Source organism: Babylonia areolata, chromosome 29 (assembly GCF_041734735.1).
Source record: "Babylonia areolata isolate BAREFJ2019XMU chromosome 29, ASM4173473v1, whole genome shotgun sequence".
Classification (NCBI taxonomy): Eukaryota; Metazoa; Mollusca; class Gastropoda; order Neogastropoda; family Buccinidae; genus Babylonia; species Babylonia areolata.
In genome coordinates this window covers 19,936,033-19,959,084 of record NC_134904.1, presented here as the reverse complement: position 1 = coordinate 19,959,084, position 23,052 = coordinate 19,936,033, and the positions used below count along the sequence as shown (strand labels likewise).

At 42.5% G+C, this 23,052-nt stretch overlaps 1 protein-coding gene across 2 annotated transcripts in view; it reads right to left on the bottom strand.

Moving 5' to 3' along the window:
- Positions 1-23,052, bottom strand: part of LOC143302238 (two pore channel protein 1-like) — a 54,950-nt gene that overhangs the window by 9,177 nt on the left and 22,721 nt on the right. For both annotated transcript variants that reach the window (XM_076616818.1, XM_076616820.1), the window contains 14 exons: positions 22,266-22,324; positions 21,126-21,225; positions 16,665-16,781; positions 14,122-14,185; positions 13,038-13,147; positions 11,773-11,836; positions 10,725-10,769; positions 9,540-9,596; positions 7,511-7,576; positions 6,889-6,961; positions 3,992-4,096; positions 2,810-2,971; positions 1,470-1,567; positions 348-394 (listed from right to left, as the gene is read on the bottom strand). In XM_076616818.1, coding sequence (XP_076472933.1) covers positions 348-394; positions 1,470-1,567; positions 2,810-2,971; positions 3,992-4,096; positions 6,889-6,961; positions 7,511-7,576; positions 9,540-9,596; positions 10,725-10,769; positions 11,773-11,836; positions 13,038-13,147; positions 14,122-14,185; positions 16,665-16,781; positions 21,126-21,225; positions 22,266-22,324 — 1,167 coding nt within the window. The remainder of the gene's footprint in view (positions 1-347; positions 395-1,469; positions 1,568-2,809; positions 2,972-3,991; positions 4,097-6,888; positions 6,962-7,510; positions 7,577-9,539; positions 9,597-10,724; positions 10,770-11,772; positions 11,837-13,037; positions 13,148-14,121; positions 14,186-16,664; positions 16,782-21,125; positions 21,226-22,265; positions 22,325-23,052) is intronic.

Sequence of the window (23,052 nt, the reverse complement as noted above, 5' to 3'; positions counted from 1 at the left end):
CTTCATCACTTGCCATACAGAACTGAGAATATTTTCTTACGTCCAATGTTATCATTTGTGACACAGAATACAGAACACTGTTTTGTCACCATGTTTCAATTAATAAGGCACACAAGATAAAAGAAACAACACACATACTACTGACAAATTACCGGATGAAAAACATTCATAAAAAAGGGAAAAAATAATCAACAGAATTATCTAAAAAAACACAAACTAACATTAGCAATACTTAAAAAACAACAACATTCTGTAGACTTTTTCTAGGACTCAGGTAAGCACAAGCTAAACTTCAAACATTACTGTGATTATTCAGTGTGAAATAAAATCTGAGTGGTTTTCCTTACCATGATGATGAACCAGTTATTGACGACTGTCAGTTCAAACAAGGTTACTGGAAATAACAGACAGAGGTACCATCAGTCATGAATGATTTAATACAACTCCACAAACATTCATGTGCAAACATGTCTGCACATGTAACACATTCAAATACACAAACATACACAAACAACACACTCATATCACAATGCAACTCACACTCATACAAAAAGGAAATTTTCTTAAATACATACACACACACATGCACGTACATTGACACAATTTCACACTCTCTCACATTCACACACACACACATTCATAAACATACATATGCATAAATACAAACAGATACCCACACCCACAGATCATGGTTTGAATTGCCTTGCGGTTTGAATTACCTTGCAGGGAACCACAGATCATGGTTTGAATTACCTTGCAGGAAACCACAGATCATGGTTTGAATTACCTTGCAGGGAACCACAGATCATGGTTTGAATTACCTTGTCGGGAACCACAGATCATGGTTTGAATTACCTTGCAGGGAACCACAGATCATGGTTTGAATTACCTTGCAGGGAACCACAGATCATGGTTTGAATTACCTTGCAGGGAACCACAGATCATGGTTTGAATTACCCTGCAGGGAACCACAGATCGTGGTTTGAATTACCTTGCAGGGAACCACAGATCATGGTTTGAATTACCTTGCAGGGAACCACAGATCATGGTTTGAATTACGTTGCAGGGAACTACAGATCATGGTGTGAATTACCCTGCAGGGAACCACAGATCATGGTTTGAATTACCTTGCAGGGAACTACAGATTGTGGTTTGAATTACTTTACAGGGAACCACTGATCATCGCTGGAATTACCTTGGAGGGAACCACAGACCATGGTTTGAATTATGTTGCAGGGAACCACAGATCATGGTTTGAATTACCTTGCAGGGAACCACAGATCATGGTTTGAATTACCTTGCAGGGAACCACAGATCATGGTTTGAATTACCTGTTGTGACTATGAATTTGTAACCACCCTCAATAAAATGGTATGAATTTGTAACCACCCTCAATGAAATGGGCCTATGTCTTCACACACACACACACCCACCCACCCACACAAACATCAAAGTGAACAGCATCTGACCTCCAGACACCAGCAGGTTGTCAAAGTTGTTGAGGTAGTAGAAGCCCTGGTCTTGACTGTTGTTGCTGTACTGGTAGAATATCTCCACACTGGTGTTCCTGCATTGAGCAGTCCGCCTCAGTCAGCATGGCAACAAGACGGCACCACCACACACACACACACACACACACACACACAAAGGCACGCTCACACACACACACACACACAAAGGCACGCTCACACACACACACATACATACAAACACACACAAACACATTCACAGGCACTCACACACTCTCATACACATACACACACAAACATATACAGATACAGAGTCACACACACACACATACACACACACTCTCACAAACACACACAGACACACACATACACATGCAATCTCTCTCTCTCTCATACAAATGCACACACATATACATACACAGTCATACACAACACACAAACTCACAAACACACAGACAGATACACACACACACACACACACACACACACATATATACACACACACACACACACACATATACACATACACACAGAAAGTACAAACACATATTAAGACAAACACACACACACATACACATACACACACACACAGAATCACATACATAATCCATATGCACACAGACACATACATACACAAAAACACACATACACATACACACACACACAGAAACACATACCCAAAATATGTACACACAGAAACATACATACACAAATACACACACACACATCCATACAATGACACACAAAAAACACACACCACAACCACACACACACTCATTCATATGCACGCAAACATCGTTTTTCCTCCACAGTTTTTTTTCTTCTTTTCCCTGTTCCCCCCCCCCCACCCCTTCCCCTTGTCTTACACAACCTACAGTGAAAAGACACTGGACTAAAGAACCAACACATGTACAGCCAACTTCAGACTACAACTTCCTGACACGAAATCAACCGATTAATCCAACCCAGTATGTGTGTGTGTGTGTGTGTGTGTGTGTGTGTGTGTGTGTGTGTGTGTGTGTGTGTGTGTGTGCATTTTTGTGCAAGTGCATGCACATTCATGCAGATATGTACATGTGTGTGTGTAAATATCTGGACCATGTGTTCAAATTTAAACACAAAAGCATAAATAAACGCTGATGAGCAACAAAATAGGACACACACTCTCTCTCTCTCACACACACACACATTTTTACATACGCACACACACACACATACACGCACGCACATACACACACACTCAAACACTTACACACACACATACATACATACATAATTATAAACGCACTTACACATATACAACATAAAATCAACCACCACACAAAACCGAATCCACTGACTTGCAGCAGTTGGTGAGATCAACACCCAAAAAGATCTCCATGCCGATGATGGCGAAGAAATAGTAGACGAGAAAGATGACGATGATCAGCGAGATCAGACGTTGGAACAGGACGAAGAGTGTGCCCAGTACATCACGGTAACGTCGCTTTATTTTGAACAGTCTGCACACACACACACAGCACATCATGGTAACGTCGCTTTATTTTGAACAGTCTGCATACACACACAGCACATCATGGTAACGTCGCTTTATTCTGAACAGTCTGCATACACACACAGCACATCATGGTAACGTCGCTTTATTTTGAACAGTCTGCACACACACACAGCACATCATGGTAACGTCGCTTTATTTTGAACAGTCTGCATACACACACAGCACATCATGGTAACGTCGCTTTATTTTGAACAGTCTGCACACACACACACAATACGCCCATCACATCACGGTAACGTCGCTTTATTTTGAACAGTCTGCACACACACACAACACATCACGGTAACGTCGCTTTATTCTGAACAGTCTGCACACACACACAGCACATCACGGTAACGTCGCTTTATTCTGAACAGTCTGCACACACACACAACATGCATAACACATCACGGAGCAAGAGAGACAGTTACAGAGACAGAGACTGACAGAGAAAGAAAGAGACAGACAGACAGACAGACAGACAGACAGATAAAAGACAGACAGAGAAAGAGAGACAAGACAGACAGAGAGAGAGAGACAGACAGACAGAGAAAGAGAGAGAGAGAGACAGACAAAGAGGGAGAGACAGACAGACAGAGAGAGAGACAAAGACAAGACAAAGACAAAATCTTTATTATCGAGGGTAACAGATAAGCAAGTAACATGTTTTTTTACATCCAGCCCTCGCCCTAAAGAGGGAATAAAGCTAAAAAAGCAAAAATGAGCACACAAAAAAAAAAAAAAAAAAAAAAAAAAAAAAAAAAAAAAAAAAAAAATCAAAACACAATCAAAATACACCATTATTTCACCATTCACAGCCAATCCACAAAAGGAAGAAGAAGAAGAGAAGAAAAGAAAAAACAAAATCATGAAACACACACACACACACACACTCACACACAAATGCACCCACTCAAGAGAGAGTGAGAGAGAGAGATGGCGAGAGACACACACACACACACACAGTGAGAGAGAGAGGTATGACCTGAGCAATCTGAATGGCCTGAGCACCATGATGAAGTAGAAGGAGTCATCAAACAGCTCCCCAAACACCCCCACCACACTCACCGCCGTCACCAGGAAGTCAAACCTGAAACACAGTCTTTACGGTCAACACCAAACACATGGGCCATCAACACATCACACCAAACACAAGGTCCATCAACACATCACACCAAACACATGGTGCATCAACACATCACACCAAACACATGGTGCATCAACACATCACACCAAACACATGGTGCATCAACACATCACACCAAACACATGGCGCATCAACACATCACACCAAAGACATGGTGCATCAACGCATCACACCAAACACATGGGGCATCAACACATCACACCAAAGACATGGTGCATCAACGCATCACACCAAACACACACCACATCAACACATCACACCAAACACATGGCGCATCAACACATCACACCAAACACATGGTGCATCAACACATCACACCAAACACATGGGCCATCAACACATCACACCAAACACATGGTGCATCAACACATCACACCAAACACGTGGTGCATCAACACATCACACCAAACACATGGTGCATCAACACATCACACCAAACACGTGGTGCATCAACACATCACACCAAACACATGGTGCATCAACACATCACACCAAACACAAGGTGCATCAACACATCAACACATCACACCAAACACAAGGTGCATCAACACATCACATCAAACACACACCACATCAACACATCACACCAAACACATGGTGCATCAACACATCACACCAAACACATGGTGCATCAACACATCACACCAAACACATGGTGCATCAACACATCACACCAAACACACACCACATCAACACATCACACCAAACACATGGTGCATCAACACATCACACCAAACACATGGTGCATCAACACATCACACCAAACACACACCACATCAACACATCACACCAAACACATGGTGCATCAACACATCACACCAAACACATGGTGCATCAACACATCACACCAAACACATGGTCCATCAACACATCACACCAAACACATGGTGCATCAACACATCACACCAAACACATGGTGCATCAACACATCACACCAAACACATGGTGCATCAACACATCACACCAAACACATGGTGCATCAACACATCACACCAAACACACACCACATCAACACATCACACCAAACACACACCACATCAACACATCACACCAAACACATGGTGCATCAACACATCACATCAAACAAACACCACATCAACACATCACACCAAACACATGGGGCATCAACACATCACACCAAACACACACCACATCAACACATCACACCAAACACACACCACATCAACACATCACACCAAACACACACCACATCAACACATCACACCAAACACATGGTGCATCAACACATCACACCAAACACATGGCGCATCAACACATCACACTTTTTGAACACACCTTGTATGTGTGTGTGTGTGTGTGTGTACATATAAAATATCTTTTAAATTAGGTAATAATTTTGTTTTCTTCAGAAAAAGTATGTTTTCCAACTGCCAGTCTGTCTCGCCAATTTTTTTTGTTTACTTGTTACTTTTTTTTTTGGGGGGGGGTTATCAACACATCACACCAAACACACACCACATCAACACATCACATCAAACAAACACCACATAAACACATCACACCAAACACATGGTGCATCAACACATCACACCAAACACACACCACATCAACACATCACACCAAACACATGGTGCATCAACACATCACACCAAACACACACCACATCAACACATCACACCAAACACATGGTGCATCAACACATCACACCAAACACATGGTGCATCAACACATCACACCAAACACATGGTGCATCAACACATCACACCAAACACATGGTGCATCAACACATCACACCAAACACATGGTGCATCAACACATCACACCAAACACATGGTGCATCAACACTTCACACCAAACACATGGTGCATCAACACTTCACACCAAACACATGGTGCATCAACACATCACACCAAACACATGGTGCATCAACACTTCACACCAAACACATGGCGCATCAACACATCACACCAAACACGTGGTGCATCAACACTTCACACCAAACACGTGCTGCATCAACACATCACACCAAACACATGGTGCATCAACACATCACATCAAACAAACACCACATCAACACATCACACCAAACACGTGGTGCATCAACACATCACACCAAACACACACCACATCAACACATCACACCAAACACACACCGCATCAACACATCACATCAAACACACACCACATCAGCACGTCACACCAAACACATAGCACATCAACACATCACACCAAACACATACCACATCAACACATCACACCAAACACACACACACATCACACCACACACACACCACATCACACCAAACACACATGGCGCATTAACACATCCAACAGATTCAAAACAACACGACTCTTGATAAAAAAAACTGCGTTTGGGCAAATCCATATCACCCATCTGGCAGATGCCTGACCAGCAGCATAACCCAACGTGCTGAGTCAGGCCTTCAGTGTATGCATGTTCATATATTTGTGTACCTATCCGAGTGGATTTCTTCTACAGAATTTTGCCAGAGGACAACACTCTCATTGCCATGGGTTCTTTTTCTGCGCACAAAGTGCACTATGTAAACAGGACCTCGGTTTATCATCTCATCCGAAAGACTAGACGCTCAGCTCGATTTTCCTGTCAAACTTGGGAGAAAGGGTGAGAGCAAACACACATACACACACACATGCAAGCACGTACACAAACACACATGCGCACAATCTCATACACACACACACACACACACACACGTGCATACAAGCCAGGAGAGCACTGTAGAAACACTCACACGTCCCAGCCGTGAGTAAAGTAGTCTTTTGGACCTCGACCCAGAATTTTCAGCATGGCTTCCACAGAGTAAACTGAAAGAAAAAGATCATACACAGTGGGATTATTTGATGCACGCATCTGAAATGTAAATTTGACACAGAAACTAAAGCTGTGACGATGTACTTCATAAAACAATTCTGTAAAATGATTAAGAATTTACACACATTTGGCAAGGCACACAAGAATTTGAAATAGAAATATAAAATTCCAGAAGCATCTCTTTCATTTAATAACATTCAAATACACACATACGTACAACAACAGACACTCACACATACAATACACACATAACACACACACCACACATACACAACACAAACAAGCGCGCGCACACACACACACTACACACAACAAACACACGCTCACATATTTCATACACACACACGCGCGCGCATAACGTACACACACATAACACACACACCGACATAACACACACATACACACACCGCACACAAACACATAACATGCACCTCACCCCCCACACATAATACAAACACCACACACTTCACACACACACAGACTCACTGCAAATCTCACACACACATACACACACACACATATTAATCCAGGCAGGGACTCACTGCAGACGAAGACAATGGAAGTCCAACTGGCCGTGAAATTGTAGGACACAACATTGATCTCTCTCACTGAAAAGCACAAAAGACAACAATTATTCTTCATTATCACAATTCCACATGTACACACACACACACACTCATGCATGTGCACACACACACATTCACTCACACACACACACACACACACACACACTCATGCATAATTATACTCACACACTTACAGACATATTGTGTGTCCCCAAAAAAGTGAACCGCTTTTTGAAAAGTATTTTCTCACATAATTTCCGTCCGAACTTTTTTTTTGTTTACGATACCTAAGGTTACTGTGTGAAAATTTTCAATGAATTCGGTTTCTCTATCACCGAGAAAGTACTTGTCAAAAAAACGTTTCACTTTTTTGGGAACACCCGATATATACGAATGCACTACCACAAGAACTACGCACACAAACATATATATGCATTCTCATAACCACAGAGAGTACTCATGCACACATACAGGTAAAAAGAAGTTGACAGCATCACACCTGCACATACATACACACACAGTTCAGTCCCGTTCAGTTCCTCAAGGCGTCACTGCGTTCAAACTTATCGATGTACACTACACCACATCTGCAAACCAGATGCATGACAAGCAGAAAAGCCCAACCCACACACACACACACAGACACACATGAACCCACTGGATACTGATGTGCAGGTAACATGCAAAAAATTTGGTACTTGAAAAAAGAAATCGCACACTTGTGAAAAATGGTCCATAAACTTAACTCTTTCACTGCCATAGGTGACTTTAGTTAACTAGACAGCGCACCCCAACAGGTGACTTTAGTTGACTAGACAGCACACCCCAATAGGTGACTTTAGTTGACTAGACAGCGCACCCCAATAGGTGACTTTAGTTGACTAGACAGCGCACCCCAATATGTGACTTTAGTTGACTAGACAGCGCACCCCAATATATGACTTTAGTTGACTAGACAGCGCACCCGAATATATGACTTTAGTTGACTAGACAGCGCACCCCAACAGGTGACTTTAGTTGACTAGACAGCACACCCCAACAGGTGACTTTAGTTGACTAGACAGCGCACCCCAATAGGTGACTTTAGTTGACTAGACAGCGCACCCCAATAGGTGACTTTAGTTGACTAGACAGCGCACCCCAATAGGTGACCTTTGTCAACATTGAGGGTTCATGTTGATAAGACTTTTTTTCACACTGCAACAAAGCTCGACTAGTTTCCCACCAACAGAACAATGACTAACCTTTGACATGCTCTGAACGATCAGGATGTGCGCGTGCGTGTATGTCTACCTCTTGTGTGGAGTGGGTGTGGGTTTGTGGGATGGAGCTGTGTGGGGGTGTATTTGTGTGTTTTTAGTATGTGCGCGTAATTGCATACACCCAGGTCTTTTGTTTCATTTGATTGGGCGTATCTCAGCCCAACACTCGGCTTATATCACAGATTGACATAAGTTTACATTTGGGCCAACAGCAAAGTGAGAGCTGTATTATCAATGGTTTCTCCAGTCAAAGGGAAATCATTTACGACTCTCAAACTAGGAGGCAAAATTGCACTGGCTCTTAGTGCTGCAGCCTTGGGGGCTAGTTGGCCTTTGGGAATCAACCCAATGCCGACTGTCCTAAAACCCTCTTGGCCCAGAGAGTGGGGATGTAACTTGGGCAAGACACTCTCCACTATAATCAAATTCTAGCCCAAATAGTCGGAACAGCAGGTGCCTCCTGTGCTGTTCTGATGGTCCTAGTTGGACACGACTGACTATCATATATACCAAATGTCCTTTTATCATTAACCTTTGCCCCCTGGCCGAATTTGAAATGAACAAGTCCACTGTGTTGTTCTAACATGAACCAAAATCTGTGACTGTGAGCACGGCTTCTAGAATATTTGGTGCTGGAGAGTGTTTTTCACACAGAAACTTGGGTGATAAAAGAGTTAAACAAAATCTCGAAATCAGGGAATCAAACTTCATTATGCACATAAAGAGAACAACATGCTACCGACCTGAAATGCGTATGGTTTCAATCAGGATCCACAGAAAGTTGCCAGCGATGACCACATCTACAGACAACACACATCATCTGTCAGAGGAGAGGTGTGGATGGACAGTGTCATTCCCATTCACTTATTCCTGAGAGACAGACAGAGAGGGAGGGAGGGATGGAGGGAGAAGGGGGAAGGGAGGGAGACAGAGGGGGGGGGGAGGGAGGGAGAGGGAAGGAGGAAGAGGGAGGGGGACAGGGAGAGGGAAAAAGGGAGAGAAAAAGAGAGGATGGATAGATGGAGGGAGGGAGGGAGGGAGAGACAGAGAGAGAGGGAGAGAGACAGAGAGAGTACATAGCCCTCAACAACACATCTTTTTTTTCCTTCTTTTTTCTTTTTTTAAGTGACATACATGTATAATATTCTAACCATAACAACTGTGAATGGCTATTTAAGTCTCAACAACACATCTTGCTTGCACAATCTGTCCATGTATAAATACAGTGTAGTGTAGTGTAGTGTAGTGTAGTGTGGTGTAGTGTAGTGTAGTGTAGTGTGGTGTAGTGTGTGTTGTGTGTGTGTGTGTGTGTGTGTATGTGTGTGTGTGTGTGTGTGTGTGTGTGTGTGTGTGTGTGTGTGTGTGTGTATGCATGTGTTTCTGTGCATCTGTGTCTGTGTGTGTGTGCCTGTGTGTATGAGTGCAAATTTTTTTTTCTTTTCAGCTGTGCTGTGTTTGATTTTCAATTCACATCCTCCCTGCTCCAAAAGGGCTTACGACAATAACACAAACTTTAAAATTTGTATGAGCATGTGTTTCTACGCTCGATTACATGTATTTCTAAGTTTACTGCTCATGTGCATGCTAGAAACATTTCTTTTGTTTCTTTACAATTACTTCCTTTTAAGCCTTTAAATAAAAACACTTGATCCAATACTGATTCGTTAATTTAACTGAGTGAAGACTTGTCATGCTTGTTACATGAGTGTTGACAGAGGGAAGGCACACACTCACATGCCCACCACACACACACACACACACCAGACACACACACACACACACTCAAACACAGACATATGCACACACACCACATACATACATACAAACATACACATGCACACACACACACACACACACACACACACACACTCACACACACACATACACACACGCACACAGAGTGAGAGACAGTCATCAAAACCACTTACATATAAAATAGTCAAAGTACCTCCAGGTGACAAACCAATGGATTCCTGAAGGCACAGACAAACAGCATTGCTTCAATTAAAATACTGCACACTTAACCCTTTTACCGCCAGGCAATTTAGAGTACAAAATTCCCTTGTGTTTATATAAGCACAGAAAAGACAAGTGTCTAAGAATAGTTGGGGATTCCCCCTGCGATGTACAGAAAATATGGCCTATCCTACTACCGAACATTAAGAGCAGTAGGTTCATGGATAACAGACCAATGAATGGTCACCTTTCAGTGACATGGGTCCTCTACCTCGCCTGTGCATAAATACGAGCTTGGCGGTGAAAAGGTTAAAGACATGTACACAACTATCAAAACAGGGCATAGCCATGCTACATCAGGGATACATCTGAGCATCAGACAGTGGATACTGGACCGACAGCTCTCTTGACAATGACAAATAAGCTTTTGAATTTTCAGATGAAACCTTGATACTCCTTTCCAGCTTTATTTTTTATAATATATATATATATTTTTATATAACAATATATATATCGCTTAGTTTGCTGTGTAGATTTAAACGGGTTCAACACCACAACTACACTAAGCATCTGCATCACAGTCAGAAGAATATAAAAAAAAAAACAACTAAGATGTGTAAATAAATATTCAACTCATTACGTTTTAGCTTGTTACTACGACTCAAAGCATAAACACAGATACACACGTCATACACAAACATGACCCTCCCCCCCCCACACACACACATCACACACAGATACACATAAACACACACATGGATACACAAATTACAAACAAACGCATAACAAACAGATACACACGATCAAATACACAGATACACATCACACACAAACATGTCATACACAGACACACACACACACACATAGATATACAAGTCACACACAGATACATACAAACACACACAGGTACACATGTCACACACAAACATGTAACGCACATATACATACAAACACACACATAGATACACACATTACACACAAACATGTCACACACAGATACACACACTCTCCTGTACACACCTTTGAAGAATCTGTTGCACGGATGTCTGAAATTGGATGACCATAAACGTTCATCATTTTTGAGCTGGAAAAAACAACAAAAATAATTCAGACAGTGAATATAGAATCAGACAGTGATATATTTCTAATTCTAACCCATTGAAACAGTAACCTTTCTACACAAGCATAATAATCTTATTAAGTGGTGTCTATTTATCTGTTTCCTTTTCTTTCCTTTATTCTATTCCACTTTCTACTTTTATTAACCCTTTGAGCCCTGAGTTCCTGAGCAATTTTAACCCTTCTGCCTGAGCTCCTGAGCCAAAATTTGCAAATAATTGGTATTAAACCCTTTGAGCCCTGACCACCGCTTTACCAGTGGCAGAGAAAAATGACAATGCCCAGCCACCGGTTGAGCGGTGCGTAAACACTTGAAGCGTACAGAGTCTCAACCTGGCCCGTCAGGGCAGAAATCAGGGACAAAACATGCGAGAAAACAACTGTACACAACGCAGCAAGTAACTGATATGCTTGATGATTTATCGGAAGTAGAGTATGACAATGATTACTCTGATAGTGAGGTGGAATTCGAATTGGATGATTTTGCTACAGATAGTGATGTTGAAAATGAATCTGAGTATGCAGAATCAGTTGATCAAAGGAGGCGTGTCAGGTTGAGACTCTGCACACTTCATGGTAGAAATCGATCTTTTTTTATCCAAAGCACATGCACAAAACACAGTGAAAAGGCGCGGCAATGTTGATACTATGTTCGCTGACATCAGAATATTATGGTTTTTCTGATTGGCTCTTCAATATAAGTCAACCAATATCAATACACGACACAAGTGTTTACGCACCGTTCAACCGATGGCCAGGCATTATGCCACCCTCCCCACCACCGGTAAAGTAGTGGTCAGGGCTCAAAGGGTTAATATATGTATGTATGTATATATGTTCTGATGTGAAAAAAACCAAAGAAGAAAAGTTTCAAAAGACTTAGCCGCTTAGAAGCACCGGTTAGGGATTGAAGATGGCTGCCTGAAGAAGAGAGTGCTCAACAGACATGCACAGGGGAGGTAATCTATCAGTGGGGGAGGTAGCTAGCCGCATCTACTTTCGTTTTCTCCCTTTCTCAGGGGTTGGTAGTTTGCACAGAAAAGGGAATCAGACCCCTGCCGGAGTCTGCACCAGGTGGTCACGGTATAGTGCGTGTGATTAACAGAAAAGCTAAAATAAAAATGTTTTTAAAAAAAAAAAGAAGAAGATATCATCCAGATACTCACACTCCACTGCAGCCCGGCCACATTGTAGACGTTGAAGAACTCCTCCTGACTCAGGCAACCACTGCCGCTCTGGTTCAATGACTTGAACATCAGGTAGCAGTCTCTGCGGCCTGCACCATCAAGGTTAAAGGTTAGAGGTTAAAGGTCTCTGGTTCAGCGACTTGAACATCAGGTAGCAGTCTCTGCGGCCTGCACCATCAAGGTTAAAGGTTAGAGGTTAAAGGTCTCTGGTTCAGCGACTTGAACATCAGGTAGCAGTCTCTGCGGCCTGCACCATCAAGGTTAAATGTCAGAGGTTAAAGGTCTCTTGTTCAATGACTTGAACATCAGGTAGCAGTCTCTGCGGCCTGCACCATCAAGGTTAAAGGTTAGAGGTTAAAGGTCTCTGGTTCAGCGACTTGAACATCAGGTAGCAGTCTCTGCGGCCTGCACCATCAAGGTTAAAGGTTAGATGTCAAAGGTCCCTGGTTAAGTGACTTGAACATCTGGTAACAGTCTGCGGCCTGTACCATCAAGGTTAAAGGTTAGAGGTTAAAGGTCCCTGGTTCAACGACCTGAACATGAGATAGCAGTCTCTGCGGCCTGCACCAGGAATTACCATTATTATCATTCTGTGGATGAGTTCTGTGTAGAGGCAAGAGGTGCTGGCACTGAATGTTGGGTTTAAGAGACTGGTCACCACATCAGAATGATATACATCTACTTGGGGAAGAATGGTCATTAAAAATACCTGCGAGAATAAAAACCTCTATCAAAATAGATCATAAATAAATAAATGATTCTTCTTCTTCTTTGTTTGTGGGCTGCAACTCCCACATTCACTCATATGTACAGGAGTGGGCTTTTACGTGTATGACCGTTTTTACCCCACCATGTAGGCAGCCATACTCCATTTTCAGGGATGAATAAATAAATAAATAAATAAATAAATCCTTAAAAAAAAAATCCCTATGAAATAAAAAAAAACTGCTATGAAAAATTCCTATCAAAATAAATCGCCTATAAATTTCCAATCAAAATGAAAATCCCTAATCAAAAATAACACAAAACAAAATAAAAAACAGAACAAACAGAAAGGACTCACTCTTCTTGGGGTCGTGGTAGCCCATCATACCGACAAAGTGCCGCAGAGACAGCTTTTCACTGTCCTGTGAACAAAACAGACCAATGGTGACACAGCAACAACAACAACAACAACAGGAAACTACCACACAAATAAGAAGCCCTCCACCCGCCCCCCACCCCCACCCCCAACCCCCACCGACCCCCCACACCCCCTCCCTGTCCCCCACTCCACCACCAGAAATCCTGTTCGTTAATAATGTTAAGACACATCAAAGACAAACATGTGTACATGTTTCTAATCATCCTGAGAAATGCAGCAACACTACAGAAGCATAGTCAAACAAATTCTTGAATTTTGCTCTTGCAATTTGATGCTTTCCTGGTTTTCCTGCCTCATCTGCCTTAATCTTTGTTGTGTTTTACAGCTTGGTATTGCTTATCATCATCATCTGTTTAATATGTTGTGCAAGTGTATAAATGCATGGATGCACACACACACACACACACACACACACACACACACACACAATCGTTTAACTTCATGTTTTTATGCTTGTATTGTGAGCATAAACAACAAAACCACATCACGGCTGCTCAGCCGAGCACAAAATCCGGCTCTTTAGTTGGCCGAGCAGCGTCTAGCGTCTTGGGTCAAAATTTTTTTTAATGCCAGACTTTCCCACCGCACTCTGTACTGACCGGCACATTCGCCGCGGTATTTCTGGCCCCGCGCGCCAAACTGGGACACTGCCTTCTTTGTTTCACTCAGCCCCGCAGCCCCCGCCCCACTTTTCCCACCTTTTCACAGCATCCACACATTTCCTGCAGCGATTACAGAAAGTTGAATTATTGCTATTCCTGGTTGTATTATTGGAGTGCAGTTTGATTTGATTTACACAATTTCATTATTTTATCAACATCATCGTTTCATTTTTTTTTTTTTTTAACTTAAAAATCTTCGTCTTTCTCGTGGAATGAAGGGCACGGCAGTGCCATAAGCCGACAGACACTCACCCCGCTCTCCATCCCCCTGCTGCTCACTCTCACCATGCTACAGTGTGTTCATTTAAACGTTTGTTGTGCTGCCAAGAAAAATCGCACAACTCAAAAGGTAAGCTAATCTGCATGCAGACATGCTATATGTTCTGTGTGTATTTACGATGTTATTGTGCTAAACGCCTGTTTTCTTAGAGAGGGATTTAAACTTAACGATTTTTGCGATCATGTTTCTGCTTATCCTTCTCTTCTCTTTCTTCATTTATGTTTCAACCGTTGCCGCAACAACCGCTATGTAAGAAAACATATTGTGTTTGGAGTCAATGGAAAGCTTATTTTGTGTTCTTTTTAGAAAACCACTTCTTTAGTCGTTATTTCCGATCCATCCGAGGAGATGATGCGCGAAAGAAACAAAGCAGATTTACCGCGTACAGCGAGTGCCGCTGGCGCGGCCTGTTTGTCAGCCGCGTTTATTTATATCCATGCCCTACTTCCTGGGTTCACGAACTTTCGCAGGGCCAACTAAAGTGCCAGCACTGAACACCCGTGACATGTGAATTTCTATTGGAGATTATAAAGTTGACTGGGCTTGATCCAACTTGACGTGCTTCATGAAACAATTGACAGTGGAAAAACAACAACAAAAGTTGACAGACTAAAAGGCCATACATTCCAGCCTCCCCATCTCCCAAGTATGTTAGTTGAAAAGAAAAAATGGATCAGAAAAGCGATTCTGCATGGAAAAATCTGATCACTATTTCAGGATCAAGTCTTTTTTTTTCCCATTTTCAGTGAAACTGAAGCTGACAGACATACAGACAGAAGTGCTACAGACAGACAGAGGACATACAGACAGAGGACAGACAGAGCACAGACAAAGGACAGAGAGACTGAAGACAGAGGACAAACAGACAAAGCATAGACAGACAGAAGACAGACAGACAGAGCACAGACAGACAGAGGACAGATAGACAGACAGAGCGAGCATTGACAGACAGAGGACAGACAGAAGTGCTACAGACAGAGGACAGACAGACAGACAAAGGACAGACAGAGAAAGGACAGACAGAGGACAGACAGTCAGACAGAGGACAGACAGACAGAAGACCAACAGACAAAGGACAGACAGAAGTGCTACAGAGGACAGACACACAGAAGGACAGACATACAGAGGACAGACAGAAAGACAAAGGACAGAAAGACTGAAGGGCAGACAGAGGACAGACAGAGAGACAAAGGACAGACAGACCAAAGGACAGACAGACAGGACAAACAGAAAAAGGACAGACAGACAGAGAAAGGACAGACAGAGAGACAAAGGACAGACAGACCGAAGGACAGATAGAGGACAGACAGACAGAGGACAGACAGACAGAGAAAGGACAGACAGAAGGACAGACAGAAGGACAGACAGACAGAAGGACAGACAGAGAAAGGACAGAGGACAGACAGACAGAAGGACAGACAGACAGAAGGACAGACAGAGGACAAAGGACAGACCGACCAAAGGACAGACAGAGGACAGACAGACAGACAGACAAAGGACAGACAGACAAAGTGACATACCTTCGTGGTGGCGAGGAGACGGAAGGCGTGCATGCAGGCCTCTCGCTTGTGCAGGAACAAGGCACGCAGTTTGCTTTTCTCCAGGTTGGAAAAGGTGTCGTACACCACAGCCAGCAACTGTCAGCGACCCACACACAAAGTTCACACATTCATTTTGTACGATAGTCAGTAGTGTCCCATTATGACCATCAGAACAGCAGTCCTGTCACTGACCCACACAGAAAGTTCACACATTCATTTTGTACGATAGTCAGTAGTGTCCCATTATGACCATCAGAACAGCAGTACTGTCACTGACCCACACAGAAAGTTCACACATTCATTTTGTACGATAGTCGGTTGTGCCCCATTATGACCATCAGAACAGCAGTACTGTCACTGACCCACACAGAAGGTTCACACATTTGTTTTGTACGATAGTCGGTTGTGCCCCATTATGACCATCAGAACAGCAATACTGTCACTGACTCACACAGAAAGTTCACACATTCATTTTGTACGATAGTCGGCTGTGTCCCATTATGACCATCAGAACAGCAATGCAGGCAACTGCTTTCCTGACTATCTGGGCTAGAATTTGATTATAGCGTAAAGTGTCTTGCCAAAGTCACATCCCAACTCTCAAAGCCAAGAGGGCTTCAGGACAGTTAGCTTAGTTGGGATGGTTCCCAAAGGCCAATTGGCCCCTACGGCTGCAACAGCCAGTGCAGTTTTGCCTCCCCCATTCAGAGTCATAGTCCGTCACAAAAGACTCAGCTGCAAATGACTTCCCATTGCAGTGGAGAAACCATTGATCATACAGCTCTCACTTTGCTGTTGGCCCAACTGTAAGCTTGTGTCAATCAGTGATATAAGTGCTGACAGTCTGACGACAAACACATTCAATCAAACACTTTAAAACACTACTATTTTTGTTGATAAGAGGAAGAAGAAGAAGAAGAACAATAATAATAATAACAATAATAATAACAATAACAATATTAATAATAAGAGAGAGATACTGATTATGACAATAATGAGAAGAGGGACAAGAACAAGAAGAATACAATCTCAACCTTACCCGGTAATAATGATGCATAATATAAAATAAAGTAACATGAATGCAAAACCTTAACTCACTCGGGACGACAAGTTTTCTCCCTTGCTTTTCCCCACAGACGGCCCATTTGTAAGGGTTAGGAAAAAAATTACAAAAAATACAAAATACTGTGTAAGAAAATGAAACTTTCAGAACTGGTTTATTACGTGTTGAGCTATTACATGTAAAAAAAATAAAATTTCTCATCTTATTCTTACAGTTTTGCCATATGTAGAAAATACTACCAATTTTTCACCCCGAATCACCATACCCATGCTCGCTTTCTGCATTAAATTCGCTTTCTTCTTCGTCATCATCCACCTCTTCAATGTCCGACCCTTCAGTTTGTAGCATTTCAAGTACTTCGGCAACCCTAAAACATTGCCGTCACTGCCTTGTTCGCTTCACAACATTCCGAGAAGAGGCCGCTTTGCTAACAGGCTGGCATGCGAGCAGACGACCAGTCAGTGACTTTGTCAGCGTGTGTGCGAGACAGGCCACACATCCCATATTAACCAATCATACTGTTCGATTGTGGAGTGACCCAGAATAGCGCACTCTGCTTGGCTAATCACAAAATCACGTGTACAGCGCATGATGGAATTTTACTTTCGGAGAATGCTATTCCATTCCTTTGTCCGAAACCGAATACGTTTTGTGAAGGAATGCGTGAGTATTCCTTCGTCCGGAAAGAGTTAAATACCAGCAGGCAGTTCACATGTGGTGGATAACAAAAGGCACGTCACGTATTGTTGATGTCCAACTCTCAAGTCTAAAAACAGACATGAATGCCTCAGCACAAAGGGGCGACAGAAAAACAAAGAAAAGATGAGAAACAAGCTGAGCGTAAGGAAGAAAAAAGTTTCTTGAAGGTGGAATTACTACTGTTCAACTTACCGATGAAACAAATAATGATACAAACGACTGGGAATTGCTGGAATGTTAAAAACAAACGAATGCATTATTTGCTAAATTCAGTTTTGTCACATTCAATGTATTCACGCAAGTTCATGAAAAAAGCACCGATTCAAAAGCATTGAACATTGGGGGAAAAAAACAAACCAAAAAAAAACAAACAAAAAGAAAACCAAATACACACACACACACACACACAATCGCTGTGTGTGTAAGGAGGGGGTAGGCCAGTCTGACAGTCCATGAGCAAGATAGGACTTGTGTGTGCGTGTGTGCGTGTGTGTGCGCGCGCGTGTGTGTATTGTATCAGGATCCTGGGACAGTATAGTATTGTGAGGGCTGGCTTATGGCCCTTGCATGAACTGCCGTCTGCTACATGGTTCAGAAAAGCAATTTCTGTATGAAAAAATCTGATCATTGTTTCAGGATCAACTCTTTTTTTTTCCATTCAATACCTTACTTTTCAATTTAAATCCACAAGAAACATTTTGCTGCTGTGCTTTAGAGCTGACAGAAATGATGTGTAACTTTTTCTGTCGCTAATACAGAGAGCCAAAATTAAAAACTATTACAAATATGAGTCATTTCTTACAAGAGTTTTACCAATTGTTGATGGAGTCTCCCGTCGGTCCGACAGATGAGTAGGCAGGCAGGCTTATCTGTCGGTGTGTGTCCTCATATGGGAGAAGAGGCCAATTCTGGATGCGCAGCACTTCCCACAGGTGTTGCAAGGGAAAACATCTCCAGAAGTTGAGCCCTGCTTCCTTCGCTCACGCTTCTCCTTAATGGCCAGCGTTCTCTTGTTTTCAAACATCTTTATGCCACTAGAGCACAGCATCCTCCAGCGAGAGCGGTCAAGGGCATCAGTTTCCCAGGAAGCGATGTCTATGTCACAGGCTTTGAGGTCTTCAAGGTGTCCTTGAAGCGCCTGCAGGGTCTTCCAAGTTCACAGTGGCCTTCCTTCAGCTGGCCATACAAAAGCATCTTCAGGATCCTGCTGTCTGTCATGCAGACAATGTGTCCTGTCCAGCGTAGCTGGCACTGGATCAGCAGGCTTTTGATGCTGGGCAGGCCGCTCCTCTCTAGGACCTGGAGGTTGGAGACCCTGTCTTGCCACTTTATGCCGAGGATCTTTCGTAGGCATCTCTGGTGAAACTGCTCAAGTTGTTGAATGTGACAGCGATACCAATTGTTATACACTTTGTTAACAGCAGAACATCTTATGCCATGTTCTCATGCATTCCAGGAATAGCATTTACCGACACACGATGAAGTGGTCAAATCTGATACTGCCAATGTCAGTTTAATGATAATACTAACACTAACAGTAAGCGCTTTGACACCTCTCAAAGCCTTTACAGTTTTCAGTAGCTCCAGGAGGCATCACTGCGTTTGGACAAATCCATATATGCTACACCACATCTGCCAAGCAGATGCCTGACCAGCAGCGTAACCCAACGCGCTTAGTCAGGCCTTGAGAAAAAAAAGAAGAAAAAAAAGGATGAATAAATGATAGCTAAATACATAAAAAAAAGAAATACTACTACTAATAATAATAATGTATAAGGCGCAAAAACTTGATGAAGTCAACTATAAGCGTACATAAATAAATAATATATATATATTTTTTTTTAAAGAAAAAAAGTAGTAATAATAATAATAATAATAAATAAATAAAAAAGACAACAATGATGATAAATAAGCAAATAAATGTAAAACATGGAGACACACATTCACACATACACCCACATATGCATAACAGTAATACAACAATCGGACACAAAGCATGCCAGAACACACACACACACACGCATGGAAAAAATACGTGTGGGTCCATACAGCGTATGTGCAGAATGGAGCGCCTTCACTGTGTAGAGACTGCTTGAAAAAGGAATGTTTTTTAGATTTAGATGTAAGTGAAGGACTGTGACAGACTGAACAAGGCAGTGGATTCCAGGTTCACACACCAACACTCCTCCTGCCCTCCAAGTCCACTCAGATGAGGCAGAGGTCGGTGGGTGAAGGAAAACAAGACACCATTTTATCAGCACAAAACAAAGGCAGACAATTCCAGTTTCAGTTTCTCAAGGAGGCGTCACTGCGTTCGGACAAATCCATATACGCCACACCACATCTGCTTGGCAGATGCCTGACCAGCAGCGTAACTCAATGCGCTTTGTCAGGCCTTGAGTGCACGCACATATATGTTTGTGTATCAATCAGAGTGGACGACACTCTCATTGCCGTGGGTTCTTTTTTTAGTGCGCAAAGTGTATGCTGTACATGGGAACTTGGTTTATCACCTCATCCGAACGACTAGACACGCAGTTTGATGTTCCAGTCAAACTTGGGAGAAAGGGCGAGAGGAGGATTCAAACCCAGACCCCCGTGGACTCTCTGTATTGGCAGATGAGCATCTTAACCACTCTGCCACCTGCCTCCAAAAAGGGAGACAAACGGTGACTTACCAAGTTCATCAAAAAATACAGCTCCAGGGAGAGGTAGACGACGAAGAAAAAGGCGTAAAAACGAGACACTGAGTATGCAGGCATCATCACGTCGGGGTAGCTGAAACACACACAGTGCACACACACACACACATTAATACACACAGACATTAATACACACACACACACAAAACACACACACACACACACAACACATTCATACACACACACACGCACACACACACATACACATGCACACACACTCACACAATGTGCACAGAAATTCAAATACACACCACACACACACATACGCACACATTGTACACAGAAATTCATATACAGATGCACACACACATATACGCACACAATGTACTCAGAAATTCACACACGAACACATACACACACAAAAATGCATTTACACACACATAAATACAAAAATATCATTACTCTTCATTAACAATCTTTAATCCAAATGTTCTATAGCTAATTACATATAAGCGTTATGATATTAAAAGGAAATTTTCCATCTAAAATTACGTTTAAGTAACATACTTACCGTGACCCACTAGTGCAGATTCCAGCAGGGGTCTGACATTCCTGTCCTGTGCAAACTACTATCCGCCTATGCGGAGAAAACGAAAGTAGCTACGGCCGATAACCTCCTGGAAGTAGGTAACCTCCCCTTTGCCCCCCTGACTAGCGCCCTCTTTTTCTGGCAGCCATTATGACTCCTATTCCTGTGCTCTTCATACGGCTAAGTTTTTTTTTTGTATTTTCTGTCTGTCTGTTGATTCTCTGGCGTTCTTGTTTTTTGTCAAATTATGTCTTCAACCAGGTCACATAATTATATAGTTCGATTGGGAGATTGGGCTAAAATTAAGGCGTGATCGCAATCGATTCGCGGACACTCTGGGCCCTCTATTTCTGGCCCTCTCAACAACGCCAACCCGTCGCCTCCTCCACTTCCTTCGCTCCCAAAACTCTGTTTTTACTGGTGAGCTGATATCATGGTAAGCTAACTGGGTTCTGTTACTCTGTTCATTTCCCAAAAACACACACATGAACACAAATACACACTCACATACACACAAACTTACACACACACACACACTTAATAACAAACTACACACACACTTAATAACAAACTCTTCCAGCACTCACTTTGCAGTTGTCAATAAAACAAACAAGCTTATAAAACTGTCTTGGATTGTCTTGAAATACTGAAACAGAAAAACAACAACAACCCCAGCTCATAAGCAGATATTGCCACGGAATCCTTGCATCATGTAATTCTGCCAACAATAGCTGAAATATTAATGGTCAAAAGGTCACAGTGTGTGACACATTCTGCATGCACACACAAATCAGCAACAACAAATGGAGAAAAAAAAAAAAAAATCCAGCTGAACCCATTCAACCTAGGGGAGGTTACAGCCTCAGCAGACTTCCGTGCCTTACTGATGCACAAAACAACAACAACAACAGCCTCAGCAGACTTCCGTGCCTTACTGATGCACAAAACAACAACAACAGCCTCAGCAGGTTCCATGCCTTACTGATGCACAAAACAACAACAGCCTCAGCAGGTTCCATGCCTTACTGATGCACAAAACAACAACAACAGCCTCAGCAGGTTCCATGCCTTACTGATGCACAAAACAACAACAACAGCCTCAGCAGGTTCTGTGCCTTACTGATGCACAAAACAACAACAACAGCCTCAGCAGGTTCCATGCCTTACTGATGCACAAAACAACAACAACAGCCTCAGCAGGTTCCGTGCCTTACTGATGCACAAAACAACAACAGCCTCAGCAGGTTCCGTGCCTTACTGATGCACAAAACAACAACAGCCTCAGCAGGTTCCGTGCCTTACTGATGCACAAAACAACAACAACACAATATATTCTTTTTTATTTTTCTCCAAAATACATGTGGACACAACATC